The sequence below is a fragment of the Taudactylus pleione genome, unplaced genomic scaffold, assembly GCF_031769625.1.
Source record: "Taudactylus pleione unplaced genomic scaffold, aTauple2 ptg000671l, whole genome shotgun sequence".
In the NCBI taxonomy this organism is placed as follows: domain Eukaryota; kingdom Metazoa; phylum Chordata; class Amphibia; order Anura; family Myobatrachidae; genus Taudactylus; species Taudactylus pleione.
The window spans coordinates 3,777,141-3,795,628 of NW_028285073.1; the positions used below are offsets into that span (position 1 = coordinate 3,777,141).

Consider the following 18,488-nt stretch of genomic DNA (forward strand, 5'->3'; position numbering starts at 1 on the left):
AACTGAAGGTCCTCTGTCTTAGGGCGGGGTACAGAGGAGGGGAGCCTGGGCTTTGTGGGTATTTGTTTTTAACCATTTGCTGCCCAGACTCTCCTCTCCAGGCTATACCCAGCATTGTCCCTGTGCCCCCTAGTGGAGGAAGAAGAAACAGAGTTTCTAGCACATACAGTAGAAGTGACTGAACACAAACCAAGCAGCAAATTATTTACCTTGAACAACAATTTCCCAGAATTCCTTGAGTGTGGTGCCTGCAACCTTCTCTTTCAACAAATGGAGAAAATCATTGAAGAGCTGGACATGGGACAGCTTCATGTACAAATAGAGGAAATTTGTTAAATGATCCAATATTATATAATATAACAATATAATAAGTGGTGAAAGTGCATCATATAGCAGTGTAAATGTACATTACAGATATACTACCAATAATCCGTACATGGTATCTAATCTAGTATTATTTCATTTATATAATATCGCAGCCTGGACAATAATAGCACTTTACACAGTAAACCCAATAGGGAATTGAACAAGTAAAGTAGATTAATGCTAAAGAAAACAGAAACTATAATTCAAAACAACAGCAACAGCTAGTATACGGTACATTATATTTAATGATTAGTCTTCGTTGCATTCGAACAAGCACTATATGGTCACAGAGAGGAACAAATGAAACTGTGCTGATCGGAAGCCAATGGACAGTTACGTACCTTAATGGCCTCCGCTCGGAAACATTTAATGCAGCTCATACTCTTCATGTAATACTGGGACTGTTTAGTGTCCAGACATTCAAAGATACGTTTTATCAGCTGACTGGTCACTGAAAGATGAAACAAAACACAATGAGGAGGAGAAACACTCATCTGAGAAGACGACAATCTGTAATCATATGAAGGAGAAACCGGAGGGGCACAAATATGTTCGCTGTGATATCCATCAGACAAAAAGTGAAAAGCTTTGGGGCATTATGGAGCATTCTTAAAGCAAACAAGACTTAGTGTTACATCAAAGATTCAATATATTCTACACAAAAAAAAGCTCAGTTTGATGTGTAACTGATTAGTGTTACTTGTCCTTCATAAACCACTTTACCCCTCCCAGCTCAAGTTACTAACACAATAAAATACAAAATATATTATATGAGCCATGGAAAACACTGCTGTATATTTCATTAGCAGCAGCAACTAAGTAAAACACTTATACTTTGAACACTCCACTTCCCAAGTCACAGATTAACTGCATTGCTTTAAATTTGTCACTGTTAAAAGTTGCAGTCTCTTAAATTAAAGCTATAAAAACATTACTTAGCCGTCTTCTTTTCCCTGTTTTATTAGTGCAGCATGCGTCTTCCCATTGGAGTGTTAAATTAAAACCTCAGGCGGCAATGTAGTGTCAGATTGTAACAGCAGTGCTGGATTTCTGTGCGGTATATGGCAAATACGCTGGGAAAGCTCAGTGCATCACCTCAAATCCTTCTTATAACACATAGGGTAAATGTCTAAAGAGCCCCCGCCATGATGCCCAGTGTTCATACATGACAAGAAAATGGTTATGAAATATGGGAGTGGTTAAGATATGGATGCAATGCAGTAGAGCGATTACCGGTTGTCTGTCCATGCATATGAGTTGCACTACGCATGCATCATGTTTCTTTAACGATGGCTGTCGCAACAAGGACTTGGCTGCAGTGTGAATAACAGTCAGGGAGCATTTGTGGGAGGTAACAGGGGAGAGGAGAAAGCTCCTACAATAAGCACGTGAACGTCAGAACTGGTCCATGGAGCAATGGAAGAAGGTGGTCTGGTCGACTGAATAACATTCTTTTTCATAACGTGGGCGGCCGGGTGCGTGTGCGTCAGTTTCCTGGGGAAGAGATGGCACCAGGATGCGCTATGGGAAGAAGGCAAGCCAGAGGAGGCAGTGTGATACTCTGAGCAATGTTTTGCTGGGAAACCTTGGGTCCAGACATTCATGTGGATGTTACTTTGACACGTACCATCTACCTAAATATTGTTGAAACAAGAACAGTACGTCCCTACATGGCAACTGTATTCCCTGATAGCAGTGGCCTCTTTCAGCAGGATAATCTGTCACACAGTAAACATTGTTCAGGAACGGTTTGAGGAACATGACAGAGTTCAAGGTGTTGACTTGGCCTCCAAATTCCCCAGATCTCAATTTGATCGAGCATCTGTTGAATATTCTGGAAAAACAAGTATGAGCTACAGAGGCCCCACCTCACAATTTAGAGGACTTAAAGGATTTGCTACTAAGTCTTGATGACAGATACCACAGGAGACCTTCAGAGATCTTGTGGAGCAGTAAACTGTTAAAAACTTGACTTGTATATCTCTAAAGGCGGGTATCCACTACCCGATTAAACAGAGCGATTGAACGATAACGATAGCTTGTTAATTGGGCACAAATTGGGCATGCAAATGTCATAAACGACCAGCGATGCGCGCTCCCGCTGGTCGTTTCCGACATCAATCACCCAAACATGCTGGTTAATCTGACGATAACGACAGATTGACCATGTTCAGGGATGATGGAGGGTGCCTACACTGAACGACTGATTGTTCAGTGTAGGCACGGCAAGAGACGAGGAACGACGGTACGATTATGATTTCGCAATCCTACTGTCTTCCCTGGGTTGGGTAGTGGGTGTGCGGCATTACACAGAAACAGCATCTTGCTGGGAAAACGGATGTCTCCTATGTCACCCTGTGTAATCATCATATATCTCAGGAATGGCACACACTGTCTGCACTGCTCTCTATACATTATCTATGATCCAGCTCACACTGGCATTGATGGAGTAAGTCCAGGCACTTGTATTTAACATTCTCCATGATGTGGCACTTAGCCAATAGCAGCCAAATTAAGCTGCGGCGAGTTCTCATTACAAAATACGGTTTATTGAAATGAACTTTCTAATGTGCTGGAAATTACGATATAGGAACTTGCTGAAAATCATGATATGAACCCTCATTTCAGCCTTCTGAGACTTTGGACAAATCACTTCACCTTCATGTGTTACAGGCAACAAAAGCTACATTGCCAGCTCATTTGGGCAAGAAAACTGCGCCTTAGCAATTCCCTGTATAGCAATGAGAAGGTTGCAGACCCCAATAGTAAATAAAAGCAAAGCTCTTCAAATCCAAAATGTTCTATCCAGTAAAAACTATCTGTCTTCAAGCTCAGCTGTCCTGGCCAAACATAGCTATGGTGCAGTTTCCAGAGGTTTCCAGCATTACTCTAAGAAGAATGGCTAGAATAGTTAATCACCGTGACGTGTGCTGACAACTGCACCACAGAAAGCATTGTCGCTAGAAGACAAAGCCACAGACAGGGGACACAAACCAGAAAAATCTATAGTTTGCTTAGGATATCTTCTAACAATACTGTTGTCTTGTCAGCGATCTCCCTGCCTCATAAGTTCTGCTATAGCTTGGGCCCATTCCGGGATCAGCAATTCATCCACCTGACAGCCAGTCCACGCCCTCAGTCTCAAAGACTGCGTAGAGAGCACTTGGCTCTGTGTGACCTTTGGTTACTTGTGTTCCACATCTGGAACATGTATAAAATAAGGCTGCATGGTAACTCTGCTTTAGAAGCCTTTTCTGGTTTCCCTGACATGTTGTTATACAAATAAAAGACAAAGAAAATAAAAATCCGTAAAATAGATAAGCAAAGACAAAAAACCTGCCTAAATGTCTTCTAACCTAAGGAATAGTGCAGGTGGATAGATTGAAACTAACCAAGCAAATGAATCCTGCCTAAATTTAAATTGAAACAGTGCAGGATCAACACACAATATTTGTTATACTGTCGAGAGGTAACTATTTTCCAGCAAAATATTAAACCTGTCTAATGCTGGGCATACACTCTACAATTATCTGTCAGATAACTGTCAAATCTGTCTGGTGGGAAGGAAAATCTGGTCCGTTTAGGAGCAAATTTCTGGTCTGTTTAGGAGCAAATTTCTATTGTCATTTGCTCCCATACATTACCAGATTTTCATTCCAACCAGCCAGATTGGACAGATCTCTGACAGATAATTGCATAGTGTATGCCCAGCCAGCATAAGCTATAGAACAGAAGTGCAGGAATAAAACAAAATTAATGGTATAGCAATGCTCAGTTAAGTATATGGAACCGTAGTATACTTGGGAAACCTGAAATTACCCTTCAGTAGCAGTAGAGTTAATAAACTAAACAGGCACAGTTTATAATCCCCACAAATATTCTTAAATAAAGTAAAAATGTATCAGTAACCTAAATGCAGTAGCAGGGTTAAACTACCAAGCAGTTTATAATCCCCACATACAATTACACAATCACATCACCGCTATGTGGAGCCAGCTATAGTGGAGCCAAGAACTCCCTGCAAACGTCCCCAAGGCCGCTGCTGAAAATTGCAGCCTCATTGCGTGTCTGTCAGAGGAAGATGGTGCCTGAGTGATCTGCACAGCTAGAAGCCTGCCAGGGAAGGATGAAGGAGGAGCCAAACGCAGTACATCACTAGAAGAAGGGTGAAGATGGCGCTGCAAACAATCTCCTGCGGTGTCCATTTAACAAATAAACTTTAGCTACATGACGGCCATGTCACCCGGTCACAGAATCACCCTGAACGGCACAGTGTACCGGTGGGTGCGTGTTTGTAGGCTGTCGCTTCCTTATCCAGGTTCAAGAGCTCCGGTCCACAACAGGTGTGCTTCATTTTTTAAATCTTTTGAGGTATAGCCCCAGACACTAAGACTAGTGAAATGGTGACCCCCTGGCAGGAGCAGAGCAGGAGAAGAGCGCACACCCAGCTCTCTAAGGGCCTCATTTATCAACGAGTTTATAACTCAAAACTAGCGATAAATATAACTTTTTCTGATAAATGGTGCTCAGCCAATCAGCTCCCAACTGTCAACAGTTAGAAAAATGACAGTTGGGAGCTGATTGGCTGGAGCACCATTTATCAGAAAAAGTGATATTTATCACTAGTTTTGAGTTATAAACTCGGTGATAAATGAGGCTGTAAGCCCGGCTCTTACTGGCGCTCTGAGCCCTGTAAACAGGCACTGAGGTGCAGAGAAACGAAGGAGAAAGAAAATAAATCTAGTTAACTAAAAACATGTCTTACTCCAAGGCACTGAAAGAAAAAACGGAGGTCTGGTGGAGGTGGGAGGGGTTAGAGGGAGCGGAGCTTTACACTTTTTAGTGCCTATACGCCAGTGCCAGCCATCTACTCACAGTCACAGCGTCCCCAGATTGGATGTAAAAGGAATAATATTTATATTTAAGGATAACTCACCATCCTGAATGTTCGCGTTTTTCTGTCTGACCAATGCCCGGAAGTCATCAGCCGGATTCACGCTGCCCACCTAGAACAAGAGGACATCTGGTCACCTCGACCTACAGACAAGCTCCAAAAATACAGAAAACTATGTGATGCAATGATTATACAGTAACACTAACTATATACTGTAGTATGTGGGTATAATACTTCTCTGCATCATACATTCAAATCCAAAAACAAATACGGTGCTGGCCATATCTTACAGTTTGTCCACGAGACATATGTAGAGAGAACACAGATTACCATTTTCAACAGGCAGTGAACATAAAAAAAAAACAAAAGCATTGAGATTTCGTGCTCACTCATGTTTGCAGCAGTTAAATATAAGCTGTGTTATATCATAATATGAGGACATTTGGCTTAAATTTTCATTATTTTTCCCTTCTTTAGACTGTTTTGCCATTTTGTTGCCACCTGCAGAAGGAATGTACTTTGTTTCAGCACTGTAGAGACTCTCTTCTGCCACTCAGGTCAACCAAAGCTCAATTCCACAGAGTTTATGTTCTCCTCTCTCTCTCTTTTCACTACGTTGGACTACATGGTGATACAGTTGTAGTTATTACAGATATGTAAATAAGTTGGAAATATTAATAGAATCATATGAATAGAGCTAGAAAGATACAAGAAAATACATCATATTACATATAAAAATACTGACTTCTGTTTGTCCGACGATAAACAAATATTTGCACAAAAAAGAAAGCATCCCTTCTCACTTCATCAGGCCTTGAAAATACAGGAGATGATTGACAAAGTACCAAGAATCACTAAGCTGGCAGCGGGACAATGTTCCACCATGAGAATGGGTGGGCAGCTTCAGAGCTTTAATCACCTCTGTCTAAAAAAAATGAGACATTGGCCGGGCTCTGGCTGTGACTCATATAATGCCGATTTACCCCACCTCTGCCAGACAGCAGATCACCTATTGTGTGTTATAACAGGGTTAATATCTCTCCAAAGTAAATAAAGATGAGCCATCAGACACGATTTAATAATGGATTAATAATGTTCCATATGCTCAGTTTCGAAGACTCACAAAAAAACTGTAGTTCTATGGAAGATTATGAGTCCCAATCCCTAATGATGAAGGAGCAGTTTACAGATAGGGGATATGATCCAACTAAAGTTGAGGAAGCAAGAGTAAAAGCAGCCCAAAGGGATAGAGATGAACTGCTTGATACCAACAAAGCTATACCCAACAAATGGGAGCAAAAACCATTCATTACCCAATTCAATATAGAAAATTATGCTGTCAAAAAAAATCTTCGAGAGACATTGAAACTTATTGTTAAAATACCCTATATTAAGTCCTCACATTCCGGATAAGTCTAACATTTGGTTTAGGAAAGCGAAAAATCTAAAAAGCATTATAGCTCCCAGCAAACTGAGAACACTAGAGGAGCGGAAAAAAGGAGAAACGACTGAGTCAGTTTTTTCCTAAAAGAAATGGTTGCTTTCCATGCAACCATTGTAATTGCTGCAGGTTGATGGAGAAGAAAACAATTGATTTTAAACAGGATAATGGCTCCACCTATACCATTAATGAAGTGGTCACATGCAATACTTGTTTTGTAGTATACAGGGTTGGCGCTGCCACTAGGCAAGCTTAGGCAGCTTCCTAGGGGCGCCGGCCACTGGAGGGCGTTTCTGAGTCTGCCCTAACTACGGAGGGTGCAAGGGGTGCGATTGTTAAGGCGCGATCGCACCCTCTGCACCCTCCATTTGCCGAGCACCCGCTGAGATTGTGTTACCAGCGGGCGCCCGGCTCCTCACATCATTCCCCCCACCCCACTCCCCGGTGCCAGCTCCGGGTCCCGCAGTGCACTATGGGAGTGACGTTATAACATCGCTCCCATAGTTTCCGAGGAGCGGGCACCACAAAGGGATGTATTTCATTCATATAATACTATTATCCTTCACATTAGGTTTCACCACTTGCCTGGCACTGGGGCCTTCATTCAGAGGCGGCCGTACGGTCTACGACCGCACGGCCGCCTCGATGTTTGTCAAGTGCGCATGCGCACGAGGGAGCCGGCTCCTTCGTGCGCATGCGTGAGACCCGCTACGACCGACAGCGCCGGTCGTAGCGGGTCTCTTTCCAAAGGGGGCGGTCTGTTGATGTTGATTGACAGCTTGCCCCGTTTGGAAGGCGGGCCGGGGGGGTGGCAGACCAAACGGAGGCGTTCCCATGGGAACGCCTACCGTTTGGGGGAGGCCCCACTGACATCACTAGTGATGTCAGTGGAGAGCTTCCGGCTCTGACAGAGCCAGAAGCTCTCCGGGGCTTACGACAAGTGAGACCCTACCCTAGGGTCTCGTCGTAAGCCCCGATGGTCGCGATGGTCTCTGACCATCGCGACCATCACCCTAGCGGTCGTTAGAGCTGTGGGTGTAAACCCACAGCCTAATGACCGAAACAGAGGCGGGCGGTCAGGATGCAAGCGGCCGCCCAGTTTCTGAGCGACCGCTTGCATCCTCCGACCGCCTCTGAATGAGGCCCTGGGTCTTATCGTTTTAACATATTGGGAGTATATGATACGTCCTTGTATTTAAATTGGTATTAAGGAATCCGGTATGTATCCTTCTCATTAAATAGGGATGTTTATTATATCCTTGGAATAAATGTACTTATAATAATAAAGGTACAATATTGTCCATTATACACTAGGTTACATTTATCGGTTGAGAAACATCAGTCTAATTGTCCCAGTAAAAATGTTATAAGAACTACTTGGTATGTACTGATCATTTTTTAATATTCTACATTTTTCTATAAACTTTTGAGTGTAATTTTTTGGCCCTTCCTGACTAAGGGACAGAAAATAAACTTATAATATACAATATTGAGGGTGTATTTAGACCCACACTATAAGGGTTATAAGAACCACCTGGTATGTACTTAATTTATTATGGATTTACTTATTGATGTATTTTTTTTCTCTCGACATGTGACTATATTGAAAATAAATGCCAAATCTTATAATGTAATATGTGTCTGCATCTCCTATTAGGCTTCTAAGAGCCTGTCTAGGAATTTATCACTTTTAAGGGACGGAAAATAATCTTGTACCACTGAGTGTTCTAACCAGTTCCATATCATGGAGTGCTTATTCTGACCAGTTCCATTTTTGGTATGTAATTTTACTGTGTCTCTGTTGTCAGTAGCCATTGTTAAACCTCCTATTGAATAAAGTTTCTTTATATGAACCTTCTCTTCTGTCTACAGGTTGTATAAATATTAATAAAGATCGATTACAGTGAAGGACTATGGATATATCTGTTATACATTGTAAATATGCAATTGTATTTATCACCGTATGTTTTTTTTTTTAAAAGTATTTACCCCTGATGAAGTCCCGTATGTGGATAAAACGCGTAGGGTCATCGTTTTGATAAACCTGCACCTATCACATGAAAGGTCCACCTAAGAGCTCACACCTGTAAGGGTGTAGGTGGCAGATAACATCTATCCTTCTGTACTGTGGCATTTACGAAAAGTTGTTTTATGCTATTTACGTATTGATTTGTATTGTAAATTGTTTTATATAGTTTTACCTCTGATATACCAAGAATAAAATATTCAGGTATAAGAACCATGGGCTGCCATAGGGCTTTTATTTTCTAAATAATATCCCAAACATAAACAAAAGGGTGATTTGAAGAGTAACTAGAAGGTTGTGTTTGACCAAAAGCTAATATTGCAATAAATTCCCCTAAGCAGTGGAAATTTCTCCAATTCAATTAAAATTCAAAGTTGTAGTGCACCACAGGTACCCCTTTTTTTACCATTTCTATTTATAGGTCCTCAACTAGCAGAGGACCACTTAATTGGTGCAGCTGAACCGGTATAAGCACGTTATAAAAGTTAATTTTTTTTACAATTTAATAAAAGGTCCTTTGTCTTTCCAGGGTTGGACACAGGATCCCGGTGCTGGCATCCAGACAGCTGTATGTATACTAATTAATGCCTAAACCTAATCTCCCCCTCCACGCACCATAAACCTAACACTCCCCCTATAGTGCCTAAACCTATCTCTCCCCCTAACCCCCGAGATCCTGAACGTATCCCGTCTTTCTGGTACATAAAGAATTAATTATATACTAATTGCCACTGATGTAACTTTTCACAACAAGACTTGGGGAAATTTTTTTTTATATAATATTATTTATATATATATATATATATATATATATATATATATATATATATATATATATATATATATATATATATTTAAATACCCCCACCAATAACACATTAACACCATAGTTGATCTCACCTGTGGGACACCCGCCGATGAGTCCCTGGGAAGCGCGGCCAGTCAGCACGTCACCGCCCGGTGACATCATCAGCCACTGCCCAGTCACATGAGCGCAACACCCGGTTAAGCAACCATCAGCACATTAAAACTCCCGTAAAAAAATATATATATATATACATTAAAAAGAATATATGCACCTGAAAGTCTTCCCTGCATCCGATGTTGGTAACTGTAACTTGGGATAATTACCATTTATATAAGTATCCATCAAAACTATCTATACTAGGCAACAAATATGGACTACCCCACTCAGGCAGTTATAAAGCAGCCCCTATGGTCATCCATACACACTACACTAATTATATATATATATATATATATACACACACACACACGCATATATACATATACACACACATACATACACACACACAGACATATTGTCAGACTTTCAGCTGAACAATTTAAACAGTGTACAATATAGCTGGCAGAACCCCACATGACCAAAAACAGACTTATAAAGATATACAGTATGTTACCTATTTTACTGATATCTGATTATACTTGCTGCATAACTGTTACATGTTTGTACATGTGACATAAAGCATAGGAAACTAAAATATATATCATCAGAACCAAATTATGACATACTATGTATTCTCAACCGAGAATACACTCCCTTTAGGTTTACAAACTCGCTCCACTGTGTACAGTCCAGCCACAGGCCAAAGAGGCGGGCGAAAGAATGAGAGTCGGGTCCAACAGAAGGCCACCTCACAAATAGAGGGGTCTGTTATAAATCTTTCATCATGTCCCTTATCCTCAATGGAAAAACAAGTGTTATCTAAAGGACTATCGTTTGTCCCCACTGAGAATATTGATCCATTCCAGTGGAAGGTTGATATGTACCGCTTTGAACGGACATTACGACTGAAGGATCACTTTGGTAAGGCCACCCTACAAACTGAAGTGGTCTCTGATATAACAACACAGTTGAAAAAATTACAGCCATGCTCAAATTTCAATCCAGTAACACAGAATGTGTCTATCAAAACATATACACAGTACGACTCTTGGAGGAGGAGGAGGGTGACCTTGGTGAATCAGGGTCGACTAAAAGAAACTTATCCAAGGAAGAGAGAATGGCATTACGGGGACTGACACAAAGGAATTATAGAATTATTCAGTCAGCGGATAAGGCAGGGGCTGTGGTGATGCAGGACATAATTTCATACAAGAAAGAATGCCTGAGACAACTCCAGGATCCGACAACATATGAATTGCTCCATGGTGATTCTACCAATTCCTACAAACGGGAATTGTATTCACTACTAATGGAAGCGGTCCAGCAGCGCATCATTACACAGGAATTACTTGTGTAGTGTGGATGTCACCAGCCTCTCTACACCTGTATTCCACATCATGCAGGTGCAGAGGCGGTAAGAAAGTTAATTACCAATAATCCTTTCTATATAGGTCCAGCGGTGGAGTTTTTTTTAATAAAATTACTGTGGCTTTCATTAGAGAGGAATTATTTCCTCCATGATGGAAAGTTCTATTTGCAGAGGGCGGGGTGTGCGTTGGGGTCCAATGTTGCCCCATCGTATGCCAACGCCTTCAAGCATGATGTGGAACAGACCTTATTATACAGTGGGGGAATATTGATGAAAGAGGTGATTTTGTATTACAGATTCATAGATGATCTGCTTATTTTTTGGCAGGGCACTGAGGTTGGTCTTCAGACCTTGCTTGACCAACACAATTGTTCTTCTAGTGTTGTGAAATTAAAAACAGATGAAACAGTCAGCGCTCGTAGATGAGGAAATGTTAATAGACCATTAGCTGCTCTCTCTGGAAGTATCCCCACTTCCTAAACAGATATAAAATAATAGGATAAAGCGCTCTGTGGTAATGGATCTAATGTATAAATGCCAACAAGGTATTAAACCATAAATTATCTATAGTCCCATCTAATAAATATGTAGGTATTGATGACAAACGGGTTAGCAAAAACTTGAGGCTGTGTGTTCAGTACCGGAATAATTTTGATAAGGGATGTCTTAATGATATATGACTCTCCACGTATGTATAGCACAGTCTGATCTTACTAACAAACTGGTGGACAATAACTTGAGGCTGGGTGTTCAGGACAGAAGCCCTATGAATATGCAAGTCTAGTGTGGCATAAATACCACTAATGTCATAAATAATGTGTGTCTCTACAACTGAATATGACACAATCATCAACAAATAACATGCATCCCAGGTGGGCAAAAACGGTCGGCAGGGTGTTCAGAATCGTAGTACCTTGTAGTACTAAGGTGATTACAAATAGGCAAAAACTGTAGGCAGGATGTTGCATAGAAAATGAACCATACCAGGATACGTATAAACGTGACCTCTTCTCCTCCACTGCTCTCTCCACCTCAGGAAAGGAACGTAGTATCAGAGTGACATGTGACACTAGAATTGCAGTTGCTTTAGGTGAGGAATGTTTGCTTACCTGACCATGAAGTCTGCTGGTCCTGTGCCAATCTGTGTCCGCAATCACTGTGTGTGTGTGCGCATGGGGAGGCTATATTGCTAAATAATGACTGACCGTCAATTAATATACACTGTTTATTTAAACAGTATTGAAAAGATACAAAATGCCAGAAAATACCCTTTCCTGAGGTGGAGAGAGCAGTGGAGGAGAAGAGGTCACGTTTATACGTATCCTGGTATGGTTCATTTTCTATGCAACATCCTACCTACAGATTTTGCCTATTTGTAATCACCTTAGTACTACAAGGTACTACGATTCTGAACATCCTGCCGACAGTTTTTGCCCACCTGGGATGCATGTTATTTGTTGATAATTGTGTCATATTCAATTGTAGAGACACACATTATTTATGACATTAGTGGTATTTAACCACACTAGACTTTTATATTCATAGGGCTTCTGTCCTGAACACCCAGCCTCAAGTTATTGTCCACCAGTTTGTTAGTAAGATCAGACTGTGCTATACATACGTGGAGAGTCATATATCATTAAGACATCCCTTATCAAAATTATTCCGGTACTGAACACAAAGCCTCAAGTTTTTGCTAACCAGTTTGTCATCAATACCTACATATTTATTAGATGGGACTATAGATAATTTATGGTTTAATACAGTGTTGTGAAATTGACTTACAATATAAGTCAGGATAGTATTCAATTCCTGGATGTAAACATCATGTGTTGCGATGACCAAATAGTCATATTATTTTCAAAGAGTACTGACCGAAACACCATGTTGAAGCATAATAGCTTTCACCCTACTCCTTTAAGGAAGGGTCTACCCTATTCCCAGTTTTTAAGAGTCCGTCGGATTATTTCTGATCCCACATAGGTAGAGCCAGCAATGCAGTTCGTGTTAGAAAAGTTTGTCGCCCGTGAATACAACAGGCAAGAATTACAAAGGCAAAAAAGCAAGGTATTAAGTATCCCGAGGAAGACTACATTGGGACCCAAAGAGGAAAATAAAAATGGCAATCAAATAGTACCATGGGTCAACAGGTATACTACCAGTAGTGACAAAGTGACAAAAACTGCAGTCTGAAATTTAGATAGCATCTATTGAAGGCAATTGAACAAAATACTTAATTACCATCTATCAGGGAATATGCATAATAACAATCTATAGTTTTTAATATATACACTATTCTGAAGGAATATACTCAACTAATATCTTTATCATCCCACTTTTGTAATAATGCCATTTCTCTGTTTTTAATTTTCAAAATATCTGAATAGAATCTAGTGCATAATACCTAGTTCTTACTCCAATCCCATTCCATTTATAAACAAACAGCTTTCTTTTTTTCACCTTATGCAGTCTTATATATAACTGCAATTCTAAGACTTCACAAATTGTAACAAATCTGGTATTATTGCGACTTTATATACCATTTTCAGTTTAATCTATACCATAACTGTTCACTGTATCTACTTCATGCTTATTATAGTAAATTAACCACCATTCATCACCGTCTGCATATTGCTGAAATACAAGCAAAGAAGGAGTTAAAAAGAAGAGGAGGGGCTGAAAGCCCTATATAAAGAAATCCCAAGTAAGGAAACATTCACACAGCCCTGACCAAGCCCGCAGTCGATTGGACGGGCGAAATGCGTAGGCCAGACCCCCTGCACGGAGCGCTAGCCGGAAGAGGGAACCCAGCAGTGACACAGACGTGCACGCACACCGCCGGCAACCACTCCTCTACAAACGGCTGAAGATTTCCATCGGTTCGGCTGTCACGTCACGGGACCACCGCAGGACGGGTCTCCAACATCTTCGACAGGACCCGGGAAGCTACCGCACGGAGGCAAGACACAGCACACAAGTAAAGACTCATCACTGTTTTTCACATGACACGGAGGTAGGAGGTGCATGCACCGACCAACGTTTTTTAACAGACTTTGGGGAATCAAACATTCCATGTTTCCACTCAGCAAGGATTCATGAGACTTTGGGCCTCATTCAGACCCACTCGCAAGCGGCTGTCCGCTCGCAAGTGGGTCGATGGTGTGCACTGCGCATGCGCACGACGGAGGGAGCTCCGTCGTGCGCATGCGCCAGACGCGACGAGCGAAGGATTTTCCTTCGCTCGTTGTGTCTGATCAAAGGGGGCGTGCTGTCGATGTTGATTGACAGCACGCCCCCTTTGGTGGGCATGCCGGGGGCGTGCCTGCCAGACGGAGGCGTTCCCAAGGGAACGCCTACCGTCAGAAGCCGGCCCCACTGACATCACTAGTGATGTCAGTGGGAGTGATTTTGGCTCTGATAGAGCCAAAATCACTCCAGGGCTTGTGGTCGAAAAACCCAACCACAGGCTTCTGGTAGCACTGGCGATGGTCGCGATGGTCAAGACCATCGCGACCATCATCCTGCACGCTCGTATGTGCTGTGGGTGGTGACCCACCGCTATACGAGCGTCTAGGAGGACGCTCCATTTTTATGGAGGACGGCCCTCATTCAGAGCGAGCGCTCTCTGCTCAGAGCGTCCGGCTCTGAATGAGGGCCTTTATTCAGATTTACCATCCCTAACTTTTTTATTCAAAAGCACCCTGTTTGCTGAGATCAGCTTGAACTACTCTATTATTATTATTATCGTTTATTTATATGGCACCACAAGTGTTCCGCAGCGCCTTACAGAGTACATAAACAAATAGGTTAATTTACAGTGACTTACAGAACAGTACAATACAGTACAAGGATAATGTACATTGCTACATTCGCGACCATAACACCCAGATAAGCAACAATGCAAAGCAACCAAGTGTTACGTGCCCTGGTAGAGAGTAAGAAGTAGATGACGGTAGAGTAAGGAGAAGCACCAGAGGGCAGAGGGCCCTGCTCATAGGAGCTTACATTCTAAAGGGGAAGAACAGACAAACAGAGGTTGACACAGATGGGGTAGGCAGGGAGGATTGAGTATGTAGCAGCAAGTTAAGAAGAGAGCTGGAAGGCTTTGATGAAAAAGTGGGTTTTGAGAGCCCGTTTGAAGGATTGAAGAGAAGTGGAGAGTCTGATGGGAAGCGGGAGAGAGTTCCAAAGGTGGGGAGCAGCGCGGCCAAAATCTTGGAGGCGGGAGTGGGAAGAAGTGATCAATTGGCATGAGAGGCGGCGTGCATTTGTTGAACGAAGAGGGCGGACAGGAGAGTGAAGGGAGAGGAGATCAGAGATGTAAACGGGAGAGGAATGGCTGAGGGCTTTGTAAGTGAGTGTGAGAACCTTAAATTGGGGTCTAAAAGGGAAGGGGAGCCAGTGGAGAGCTTGTAGTAGAGGGGAGGCAGATGCAGAGCGTTTTGAGAGGAAAATGAGCCTAGCAGCAGCATTGAGGACAGACTGGAGAGGGGAGAGAAGGGAGTTGGGGAGGCCAGATAGGAGGAGGTTACAGTAGTCCAGTCTGGAGATGACCAGTGAGTGTATGAGGGTTTTAGTGGCATCCTGGGTGAGAAAGGGTCTAATCTTGGAACCCATGCTAATCAATGTATTCAATGTATTTAAAGCACATTGCACCAATTGAATATTTTGTGTTAACATTTTGTTTTAATATTGCTATCCCTATCAAGGGTGTTAACACACCATTGACATTATAGGGATTTGTTGGTTTAGCTAAATATCCAATTCTTATTGTACGTTAGCATTTTTATATGCTCAATCTTAATACATCTTATTCACAATTTTAATCTTTTCTAATATACAAATTTTTTTATTACCCTTTCATACACGACCCAATAAATATCTTATATTCTATTTGCGCCCTCTACGGTCTACATACTACCAGTAGTGGCAGGCTCAATAAAAAAAGCTAAGAGTTGGTGGCCTATTGTCAATTCTGACAGGGAACTAACTTGTTTACGTGGTTCCAGATTTCACACGAGGGGGAGAAATTTGAAGGATAGAATAGTCAAACTGGATATTACTGGTATGGATAAAGTTAATCCTACGCACTTTCTAAGCCAACGTATGGAATGCTTTCGCTGTTTGGGCTGTGTGACATGTCGATCCCTAATGGTGGGTGACACTTTTGCACATCCCCACACAGGCAAAAAAGATAAAATCTACTATGCATTAACATGCACTACGACCCATGTTATTTACCTCCTGTCTTGCCCATGTGGGTTGAACTACATGGGCAAGACCGAGAGGAAGTTTAAAGAAAGGTTGGCATTGCTCCAGAGTGCGATAAGGCAGGCCATTGAATCGGGCCATAGTGATCAGCCGGTAGCCAGCCACTTCCTGCAGGCAAGACATGGTGTGGCCTGCTTGAGAGCCATCATTATTGACCACGTGCCAGCCACGAGACGGGGTGGTGATAGGGGTAGGCGTTTGCTCCAGAAACAATCAAAGTGGATTTACACTTTAGGCACTCTAGTCCTTAGGGGTTTAAATGAAACTCTGGGGTTACAATGTTTTCAGTGATAACAATAGGGACAACATGAATTGTCATCATTTGGTTCTGATATGATATATATTTTAGCTTCCTATGCCGTATGTCACATGTACAAACATTTAACAGTTATGCAGCAAGTAGTCGGACATCAGTAAAATAGGTAATGTACTGTATATCATTATAAGTCTGTTTTTTGTTGTGTGGGGTTCTGCCAGATATATTGTACACCAGGGCTCGACAAATCTCGGGGGCCAGGTCACCATGGCTACCAGATTTTGCTTCCTGGCTACTAGATTTTGCAGTGAGGGAGGAAGCAGATCCTCATCAGCGTCGGCGGAGATTCGTGCCAATAGTATTGCAGTGTTCATATCATGCACAGGAGTACATGTTCTGAGTGTCGCCTGCAGTAACAGCTGTGCCTCTGTCCGTCCCGGCCTGCACTGATGACTCCTCTCCATCCTGGCCTGCTCTGATCCCTGCTGTCTGTCCCAGTCTACGCTGATCCTCCTGTACGCACCGGGTGTCTACTGTCTCCTATCTCCGGCTGCATAGAGCTCCCTTGTAGTAGGGTCTATGGTGTGACCACGAGGGGAGGGGGGATTTTGTTGTACTTTCTGGCACCATTATTTTATGTGAAATGTGGTCAGTTATTACTGGAGGGTGGGGGGTGGAGCAGGGGAGCTGTGAAGAGCAGTGAGGGGGGCTACTGTGACCATTTTGTGGACTAGTATAGTGTGCATAACAGTTTCATAACACACAGAGCTGTGCTCCTCACTCCTGTAATTTTTTTTGGGGGGACGGTGGTCTGGCTCCTACACTTTCATCCTGGCTCCTAGATTTTTAGAAAGATTTGTCAAGCCCTGTTGTACACTGTTTAAATTGTTCAGCTGAAAGTGTCTGACATTATATATATATTATATATATATATATATATATATATATAAAGCTGATTTATAATTGCCTGAGTAGGGTAGTCCATATTTATTGCCTAGTATAGATAGTTTTGATGGATACTTATATAAATGGTAATTAGCCCAACTTGCAGTTACCAACATGGGATGCAGGAAAGACTTTCAGGTGCATATATTCTTTTTAATGTATATATGTTTGTTTTATGGGAATTTTAATATGTTGACGGTTGCTTAGCAACCGGGTGTTGCACTCATGTGACTGGGCGGTAGCGTGCTGACTGGCCGTGCTTCCCAGGGACTCGTCAGCGGCGCCCCACAGGTGAGATCAACTATGGTGTTAATGTGTTATTGGTGGGGGTATTTAAATGTGGTGTTTTACATGTACACCTATTCTATTTGTCCCTGACGATGGGGTAACACCCGAAACGTAGAATTAAAGGATATTTTTATTAGACATTGTAAAGTCTCCAAAGTGCCTCTGTACTGGTTTTTCTACATTAGGAAATGGTCTACAACCTTGGAGTGCACTAGAGCAATTGCTCTATTTTATCAGGAGTGCCGGGTTTAATATATATATATATATATATATATATATATATATATATATATATATATACATACACACACACACACACACATACATCCAGGATTGACGAAACTCATTATCACTGGATCAAACTGTATTCTTTAGCTGCATATACATACAACGATTTAGTTAATGAACGATTTTAGTAAACTATTTTCTCCCTTGAAAAAATGAACCTAAATCGTTTACTAAAGTTGTTCATTTACTATGTTCATTTAAATGTAATGAACGATTTTTTATAACTACAAATGATTTTTGCATATTCCCTTACTGAAAATCGTTGAGTTGACAAGTCTGACTGAACTACAAACGTGAACGCGCATGAACGAAAATCGTTCATCGTTTGACTCAGAAATTGAACGATTTTTTTAAACGATATCATTTAACGATAATCGTTCAAAAAATCGTTGTGTGTGTATGCGCCTTTAGAGTCATGGGTAAATTTACTACGATGG

The 18,488-nt window shown here is 41.8% G+C and overlaps 1 protein-coding gene across 7 annotated transcripts in view; it reads right to left on the reverse strand.

Moving 5' to 3' along the window:
- The window catches only part of XRCC5 (X-ray repair cross complementing 5), a 154,883-nt gene that overhangs the window by 7,416 nt on the left and 128,979 nt on the right, over positions 1 to 18,488 (reverse strand). For all 7 annotated transcript variants that reach the window (XR_015872427.1, XM_088455758.1, XM_088455761.1 and 4 more), the window contains exons 16-18: positions 5,303 to 5,372; positions 708 to 817; positions 210 to 306 (exon numbers count right to left, since the gene is read on the reverse strand). Coding sequence is in view for 6 of the 7 variants with exons in the window: in XM_088455758.1 (XP_088311884.1) it covers positions 210 to 306; positions 708 to 817; positions 5,303 to 5,372 (277 nt within the window). In the remaining variant the exon portion in view is untranslated. The remainder of the gene's footprint in view (positions 1 to 209; positions 307 to 707; positions 818 to 5,302; positions 5,373 to 18,488) is intronic.